Genomic DNA, 9,393 nt, shown 5'->3' with positions numbered 1-9,393 from the left:
GACAGTTAATCCAGCCCACTCTGAAAGTTCCCTACAAGAAGTGGCAGATAATCTAAAGGATCCTACCAGGACACATCGGCCCAAGTTTTAGTAAAGTCAGACTAGACCTGTTGTGTTTCAAAAAAAAACCAGCTAAAATGTGCTATTCGAAACCATTAATCTTGTATAAATATCAAAGATCTATCCAGTATATAGCTGAAGTTCTAATATACTTTTTTCATTTAAGTCATGATGATGGTCTTTGCTAGACTAAGAATCTAAATCCATTTAAATTTAATCATAAATACACTATAAATTAAATTACGATCAATACGATCAACCAGTCCGCATAGACCATTGGCTGTATTCACGCCATCTAAGCCAAAAAAAAAGTTAGTTAGAAGATATTGTTTGGCTTTATTGGCCCTATAGAAATATATAAGGAGTATACAGCCGACGTCGAACTAAACACCCGATCTTCACAATTGGATGTTGGGTTGGAAGTTTAGTTATGTTAAGATATGTTTCTTAACTTAATGCGCCACAAGCGCCGATAAAAATATAACTTGAATAATTAAACAAATTTAAAACCAAAGGTTATCAATAAAACATCCAATTCCAAATTCCAAAATATGAATCATGAACAAGCACTTGATACTTGATTATATAATAATTAATGATTAAAGATCAAAAGATAGGCTTAAGTTAAAGTCAGATACAAATGCCGAAACATGTTGTAGCAAAACTTATGAAGTTTCTCCTATCAATAGTTTAGAAAACGAAGGATAATTCTGGTTAAATCTTGGATATCTAATTTGATCAGCCAGATTGAAATATGAAAATAAAAATAAAAAATCGTTGGTGGAAACAAGTTCCGGTCTACCTCTCTCTTAGCTATTGTACAATGAGCCTTATCAAGTACACGACTGTTCCCATAAACAAAGATTCCCAACCAATAAGACATACTACTACCCAAGAAATTATTGTGTGGTCAAGCTAGATATATAATACACAGCCATCCGTCTTCAAATAGACCAAACAGACCCAACTACAAGGATTCATCAGGCAAGCATAAATCCATACAAAAATGACCATCTTCTAAGTTTGCTTGAGAAATAAAAAATAGCAACCACATTATATATATTACAAAATGTGCCTTAATGAAGCTTCTCCATGAAAGTTTCATCGGTCGAAAACAAATTCAATTGAAAATTAGCAGCTCCTCTCCCGATAAGAACTGGAGATTCACACTACATGAGTTCCTTCTAAAGATTTCCAAATTTCAGAGCACTCCTCGTCCTCCTTTGACTTGCTCCTCGCAGAGAGGATCTCAAAAGAAGAGCTCGGCATCTGCATGAGGTCCAGCGTCACATGGTTGCCAGCCTCCTGGAATTGGTTCCAGCCATCCGCAAGCTGAGCCTGTGCTTGTGATGGCTCTTGATGCTGATGTGGCACATAAGGAAGGATTGCCGGGTTCCCGACGACCATGTTATGCCAGCCACCACGGTCGGAAAACAATTGCCGAGCAAGGACGGCAGCTCGGTTCTCTGCGATCAGTTCGCGAAGGGCGGCGCTGGATCGAGAAGAGAGGTCAGATGCTGAAACCCAAGGGGAGGCCTTGGATGACAGAAGAGAGAGAGCACGACCCGGAGAAGTTGGTATGTAGGGGAATCTGCTGCTCGTCGTCGTGTTTTCTGTGATGAAAAAGAGCCCAGATGAAGAAATTCATTAGATTAAAATATTTAGAAAAAGCGAGAAAAAAACATAATTTCATTATCGGATCTTAGAATGTAAGAAGATAAAATTTATTATCAAGCTCTAAGACTGCCCGCCGTTGTTGAAGTTGTTTAAGCCATCACATCAGAATTTAATAATCTCACAAGAAATTCTTGTGGAAAAGCAAAGAATACAAGAAAAATGCTTATATTTGCCAAGGAGGCAAGGGAATTTACGGCAAACTTCGACAAAGAAACCGAGAATTAAAGAGGCGAGCATTTCTTGGTAAACAAGTTGCTCAAGGAGATTACGAGACAATATCTAGGAATTTGACTGGCCATGCAACTCCAAATAGAAATCCCCGTTAGTAGTGTTCAACTATTTTAAATGGTTTAGATATGTCCTCATATATGCATGGGAGAATCAGCAGGTGTTGGAAATGAGGAAACAGTGCAAAAAAGCACTCAGACCAGCCTTTATTAATTTATACCAGCACAATGAAACTTTAAGTATTTCATTGCTTCCCCGACTTGTTCCTATCATCCCTCATATTTTATGAACTTGAACATGTAAAAGTGATCAAGCCAGCTACGCTTGAAAGTGTGATGTTATCCTACACAACTAGTCCCTTTGTGCCACTTATAGGATATAAGCTTTCTAAGTACATACATATGTACATACGCATGTACGTACGTATATATATGTGCATGCATACGTACATGTGTATGTACATGCATACGTACATACGTACATTATAACAAGTACTAGTGATCAGACTGTCTTCCATTTCACTTATTATGCAATTTTGGTTAATCAAGATGTCACTAAAAGTATAGAATAAGCATATTAGTTGACAAATTTCATATTTCATGAAATACGTAAAAAAAAATAGATAGTTTGAATTATAACTCGTATACAAAGCAAGTCTTTTTATTATTAAATTATGTAATCTCTATAACTCATGAGATAAGCCTAAAAGAGTATAGAAAGGGAGACTTTTCAACATGAATACAAGATATGGTCATCATTTTAAAGTGTCTTCTTGTTTATATATTTATTCTTATTTTCAATTGGCCTTTTCAATTTCTAACTAGTATTCAACTGAAACCAATAAATTGTAACCCTAAATATTTTATTGCATACCAACATGGTGAATAATACCTTTAAGTATTGTAGTTTCCCATTTACTTTTTTTTAACTAATGTATTGTGCCATTTGTATATTTTTGTTGCATTTGACATCTTTTAATTAGTTCTCCAAACTTGCAATACCAGATATAGAGTATCTAAAAGTTTCAGGCTCTGTTTGGTGCAAATGCAATAGCCAAATATTCAAATTCTAAAGTTGACAATGATATACTACCAATAAAGCCAGATAAGAATATAGATCGAATGAATGCTAGTGACAGTTTCCAGGGTTGGTTCACTTGTTTGCGCATACAAAGGCGGCTCTTCCTAAACTATTTCACTTGTAGGGACAAAATAACGTGTTTAGAACAAAATAATCCTTCACTTTTAGCAAGTTGTCATCTCAAAAATCCTTTTATCTCTTTTATAATTTCTCCAGTTTTACTTATTATTGTCAAAAGAAGTCATATCATGAAGGCAAAGAACCCCATGCTCTCTCTAGAGTACGATACATTGAATTGGCTGCCCTTATAAGGGCTTTGATCTATTACTAGCAATACAAGGCACTAAAATAGAACTTCCATTCTCACCCTAGGGACCCAACTCCTCAGTGCAAGCTCAGGAACTCGGCTACGTTTCGAGCCTGAGCGGTGGCATTCCCGCAACATTTTTCCAAAAAATGAAAAAGTAAATAACAATACTCTCCTATATCTTAAAAAAACATAGGTAAGATCTGGAAAAAAAGGAAAGCCCTCACACTGATAGGAGAACCTTTCCAAAGGAAGTATGCAGATGAAAACAAGAAATTACTTCCTTCAAGCAAAAATATTAAGGGATCCAATCAATAATTCAAAAATATTAAGGGATAATTGTTTGAATTATATTAGAAAAAAGTTGATTGCATGCTTGAAGAAACGACATAAGACAAGAAAAAGAACTATAAAAATTTGGATCAGAATTGAAATACAAAATGCTAAGGAAAGGGAAGACAAACCAGACTCGTAATTCAAACAATTGTCGTAGAAATATAATCTTACAGCTGTTCTGACTGCATTATCCCATGGTTATGACAACTTGATGATATTAATCAGTTGCCACCAACTCAAAAGTCTTCATAAATGCATAATAGGACCTCTGACAAAATGTTTAAAGTAATGACACTGAGTCGATTCTTTGATTGTTTACAAATCAAAATATATTGTAATCTTTCTGAAAGCTATTGTCAATAGGTTTAGAGCTTGTCCGATTCAATCTATAGTACAACAGGCTCTTACCATATATCCTCTAAAAATCATGCATCATGTTAAAGGTAAGAAACCACTTGTAGAAACAATTCAAAAATAACAAGCCAAAACCAATTTCAGATAATAAGTTAGGTATTGTCAATGCTTCAAATCTGGCCCCAATTTCAGATGTTTCCAGCCAAAACCCAAATGTTTTCTGTTAAGTTTCAGAGTTTCAACAAATCTTCAAAGTTTAAACCACATTCAATCATGCTATCATATCTACTGTCAACATAATCTAGCTAATAAATAACAAACAATTAGTGAGCCTAGTATTAGTAGGTAATAACCTTCGAACCACTGTCATTTATAAATTGTGTAGTTGATTGACTTTATTAAATTACTGAAGTAGCTGAGTTTTATTTATGCTGGATTTCGCTCATCTGTTATATTTGAGCCGGCCGGAATTTCATCAAAAAGTTTCCGCTCCAGACCTCTCAATATGTCACGAGTGTTCATATGTTGTATCTTAAACCAGTTATTTCAGGCGATAGGTTTGGAGTCTTTGATCCTCAGCATGCAAAAGCATTTACGCAAGTGAATCTTAATATGCATACAAACAAACATGCAGGCATTATGTACTACAAAGATATGTTTCCAAGTATGCATGTGTACAAGATATAGTCATGATTGCATTGGCAAGAGAGATTTGATAATTGACAATATTCCAATTAAGATGCAATTCGGCTAAGTACATCTTCCCAAAATATTTTCTTATCTTTGGTGCAGAGAAAGAAAAGCAGAAGAAGCACTCATGCACTCTCCCACTCTCGACCTTTTTTACTGGTTCTAGCTTAGAAAAATGATTTAAAAGGAAACATGACTCAATTTTCATTTCCTTCTAGCACCAACTAGATGATGGTGAGCAAGTGGAAAACATCGAAAATAAGAATCTGTTTTCAAATCTAACTACAGAGATTACAGTAACAAAAATAGAATACCTTTTGTGTTGGCGCCCTTATATGCTCTCAATGGTTCAAGAGTAGGAAGTTATGTACTTAATGAATGAAGTCAGTTTATAGATGCAACCATAATTATTTTACACTATGATGTTACCAATCTATATTCAGATTCAAACCTATTCTAAACAAAATCATGGTTTGGTATTAGATCTTTGCAATTTCGTTTCACATATTTGATGCAGAAAGGAATAATAAAAGAAATGACTAATCTAAAAATAACATTAGACACACGAGCACATGCTTCGACCTCGTCCCTCGCACCAACTAAAGAAACCCCTACAGTACAGCGGAGTGCCATCCTGAGGGAGGGCAGGATGGAAACAGTTGTTAGTCAATCTGTTAGTCTATTGTATGAACATGAAGAATTGATACTTCTCATGGAATAAAAGCTTTTTCATCTGAAAATGTTTATGTTGACAAAACAGTCAATTGATGGACAAAGACTTGTTTTCATGATCGCAACAGTAAAAATCCAACAGATGCATGCATACAAGCTCTACATTCTCAAATTACATGCAGTAACAATCTTCTCTCAAAAATAATATCCATTTTTGATTTCCTTCTTGAAAGAAAATGACAAACCATATAGCCAAGGGATGGCAAGTAGAGGACACCAACAATATTTTTTGTCTATTAAATACATAACTTTCAGAATAACAGGGACATGTATTTTATGGACGATTTATTGGTGATGCATATTCCAGAAGAGAAGCGGAACAATGGTGGCGTGTGGGGCAGAATGAAAAGTCAAAAACCATGTTACGCAGAAGCATCTATTCTCCATTCTCCAACTTTCTGCACTAACTTAAATGTATGCCAAAGAAGAATTGGCATTTCACTTTACTTCAACAAAGTAAAAAGAGTGCCATCTTATGAAGAGAGTATGAAAAAGAGAGACAGATAGTAGGAACATGTCTGTTTGTTGAATAAATAACTGATGCTCAAGATTAAAAACTCTTCCATTTGGAAATCTTTTAAGTGGCACAGTACCAGACTTGCGAACCAGAGGGACCTCCTCTTTGGTTCGTGAGTTGATCCATTGTTAGTTATGGCTATATCATGATGTGATGACCAATCATGCTCAATTCTTGATCATAATCCCAATTAAGTTACATGTTTTAGTCGACTAAATTTTCACAATTTTTTCAAATCTGCTATGCGTAAAAGAAGGTGATATAACAGAATAAAAGTCGAAACAAACAACATGTACACACCTGTGCTCTTCATCATTCACCCCTTACACCATAGTTTTCATAAAGATCTTGGACAAAGATTAGATTGCAATAATAGTTGACCAGATCTAAGAGTAAACATGTGAGCATTTTCTTGTGGAATGACCAAAATCCTAAACACCGCCATGCTGAAGAATGATAAAATCTTGAACAAATCCTAATACGAAACATAAGCATGTCTATGAAGAACAAAGTTCTCATCCCAACCCCAACATCCGTCGAGCAAGCAGCAAACCACACAGTTGACGAGTGGCAGTGAAGGTTATTTGGAGTGATTTCGACGGTACAAAATCGATATCTTCCCAACGAATAAGGAAGAACACACCTGCCATCAATTAATGCTCCTCCAAGTTCCACTAGTTACCACTTACCGACGGTGAACCGGACACCGAGACAAGCTCAAGCGTGTGAGTCTCCACCACACCAACTCCCGACGTAGAGACCTAAAACGGCGGAGGCCATAGATGGAGTGTGCTGGCTCCGCGTGCTGCCAGCTGCTCGACCTGGATTTGATGGTCGGTGATGGAGACATCACCCCGTCTTTCTTTTTCGCCCTCATTTTTTTAAACGATTAACTTGGTTTTTTCCACCAAAACCTACCCCTAATCTAGAGCCTAGACCCCCTACGAAAATATCGTCCACGAGAACCGTTTCCACCTTTCCCCACCCATCCATCCGCATCCCAATCCAAAGGCCTTTATGTTCCATCAGACTCCCGGTTTCCCGGTCTCAGACCTCCCTAATCCTCGTTAATTAAGCGCCACGTCTCCTTTTCTCATCGGACAAAAGGCCTTCACAGCTTAACTAAATAAACTAAGCCCCGCCAACCATATCCTACTCAATGTTCGAATAAAACGAAATATTCTGCAAACAAGGTCACAGACTTCCTGATATAGTAGTTAAGGTAGCTTTTATGTTTTTAATTGTTTTCCTTGAAACAAATAATGGAAGGGAATAAAAAAAAAGGGGGAGGGGAACTGGGGAAGGGAACTGAACTGAACAAAGAGGAGGAGAGAGAATAGTACCTACTAGAGAAGAGTTTCTAATGGAGTCGCTGGCGCTCTTTCTCCTGCGCTCATTATGCCCAGCCAGCCGTCTACGGCAGCTCCTCTTCGAGTCGTCGAACTCCGATATCACATGAAACCTGTCAAATTGTCCAACCAAGTAAGGCATTCATTTTTTTTCACACAAACGAAGAAGAAGAAGAAGAAGAAGAAGAAGAAGAAGACGAGGAAGAAGGGTTGAGGAGGAGGAAACGAGATGAGAGATGGGGGGAGATAAACCTGCTGCACTGCTGGCAGAAGCGCTGCTCGGTGCCGAGGACGACAACCTTGGGGGCCTTGGAGTGCATCTCGCACACCTTATGCCGCTTGTGGTAATCTTTGGCGTCCACCAGCGCCTTGCTGCATCCTTCCACCTGGCACCTCGGCACCGCCGCCGCGGCCGGATTCGACGACAGCCGCTCCCTCTTGCTCCCTCCACCGGCTACCCCTTCCTCCCCGTAGCACTGCCTCTTGCCGAGCTTCAGACACGTCAGATGCTGGTGGTGGTGCTGTCCGTACAGCTGGCCCTGCTCCTGGTGGTGGTCCCCGGGGGCGGTGGGGACCATGGCGGCGGGGTCGGAGAAGGGGGGGCAGGAGGAGGAGGCGGCGGCGGCGGCGGCGGCTGCGGCTGCTGCAGTACCGTTGGCGTAGTAGTAGTAAGAGGAGGAGGGGGCGCTCGCGATGCCGGCGGAACTCCAGTTCCCCAGCTCCCAGATATCCCAGCACGACGGTGTCCCCTGCCCCCCACCTTTCGCTACCCCTCCGCCGTTTTCCATTCCCCACCACCCCCCCCTCTCTCTTTCTCTCTCTTTCTTCTCCCTCTCCTTCGTTCCAGTCTACCAACTCTCTTTCCTTCTTTCCTCCTTGCTCCTCTATTATTTCCTCGCGCCTTATAAGTGATTCCCAATAGGAGATATATAGCTAGGTACTAAGGTAAGCCTACTTCTTGCTCTCAACAATAACAACAAGAATAAAAGGGAGAGTGATTCCCAATAGGAGATATATAGCTAGGTACTAAGGTAAGCCTACTTCTTGCTCTCAACAATAACAACAAGAATAAAAGGGAGAACGCACAAGGAGGTAAGGAGGGAGAGAGGGTTGGAAAAGGCTGCAGCTACTGGTGGAGCTCCTGCTGGGGAGTGCGGACTGATAACTTAGTTCGAACGGACGGACGGGCAGTACCGTCTCTCACGGTGTCCATATAAGCGTGGGAGGGCCAGGGGGTGGATGGGAGTAGGGGTCACGTGCGAGACCACTGTAGTCTCCGGCGCAGCGCACGTTCTGGGTGTGGGGCCGCGGACACGTGTACCGAGATGATGGAGAGGTTCAATCGGGTGACAAGACCGGAGGGCGGGGGGCGCGGAAGGGGTGGTGCGGTGCATTAAACGCGGCGCCTCTGACACGCACCAAGAAAAAAAAGCGAGATCCATCCATGTCGGGTGCCCTCCTCCCCCTCACAAACCGAATTTAATTGGAGAATAAATTAAAGTTCTCAGAGAGATGCCAATCGCCAAGGGAGAGGAGTACTTAGGTGTTATTCCGAGGGATTCACACATATCGTATACGGCGGGTATTACCGTATATGGTTGAGAGAACTGCGAGGCTCGGTTTGTTCCTTTGCTGTCCTGCCTTTTTCTGTCTTCGGCGGATTTGTTTTTGGTTATTAGATTGGTTGCACGTAGGAAGCAAGCTTGTGTCCGGATTTCTCGCCTGTAAGGACAAGGAGATCAATTTGGGGTTCTCTACTTGAAGCAAATCCGCAAAATATGCTCGCACATTTAAGGCGTGTGTGGTATCAAGAAAAGCAGAGACGTTGCTATTTTGATCGGACCGGATGTTTGATTGGGCCTCGTGGTGGCTCCGCAACGCGGAACACGACTCTTCGTTCTCGAGCGTGGATTGCTCGACTCCTCATCTAAATTTAAGTGGGCGTCCGTGCGACGGTTGCCCTGTAATTGCTCTCTCCCTTTGTTCTGCTTTCTTCCTTCTTCACCAATAATGTCTCCGGCAGATGGAGGTTGGTAGGATTTTTTTTTTGGAAAACACAGTAG

At 40.4% G+C, this 9,393-nt stretch overlaps 1 protein-coding gene across 1 annotated transcript; it reads right to left on the bottom strand.

The window, feature by feature from the left end:
- Positions 1 to 1,039: 1,039 nt before the first annotated feature.
- LOC103716562 (squamosa promoter-binding-like protein 7) lies at positions 1,040 to 9,079 on the bottom strand. The gene is made up of 3 exons (XM_017845055.4): positions 7,583 to 9,079; positions 7,325 to 7,443; positions 1,040 to 1,673 (listed from the first exon to the last, which is right to left on the bottom strand). The coding sequence occupies exons 1-3, from the start codon at positions 8,116 to 8,118 to the stop codon at positions 1,225 to 1,227; spliced, it is 1,104 nt and encodes a 367-aa protein (XP_017700544.4). The 5' UTR covers positions 8,119 to 9,079; the 3' UTR covers positions 1,040 to 1,224.
- Positions 9,080 to 9,393: the final 314 nt, after the last annotated feature.

Source organism: Phoenix dactylifera, chromosome 3 (assembly GCF_051530095.1).
Source record: "Phoenix dactylifera cultivar Ajwa chromosome 3, Ajwa_hap1_PhDact_Kaust_v1.1, whole genome shotgun sequence".
In the NCBI taxonomy this organism is placed as follows: Eukaryota; Viridiplantae; Streptophyta; class Magnoliopsida; order Arecales; family Arecaceae; genus Phoenix; species Phoenix dactylifera.
This window is presented reverse-complemented; position numbering and strand designations above follow the sequence as displayed.

Excerpts from the sequence above, each read along its gene's own strand:
- LOC103716562 (XM_017845055.4), bottom strand. The coding sequence starts at position 8,118 with ATGGAAAACGGCGGAGGGGTAGCGAAAGGTGGGGGGCAGGGGACACCG. Across the intron at positions 7,444-7,582 it reads TTCTGCCAGCAGTGCAGCAG|GTTTCATGTGATATCGGAGT; the intron begins GTTTATCTCCCC and ends ACAATTTGACAG. Across the intron at positions 1,674-7,324 it reads TAGAAACTCTTCTCTAGTAG|AAAACACGACGACGAGCAGC; the intron begins GTACTATTCTCT and ends TTTTCATCACAG.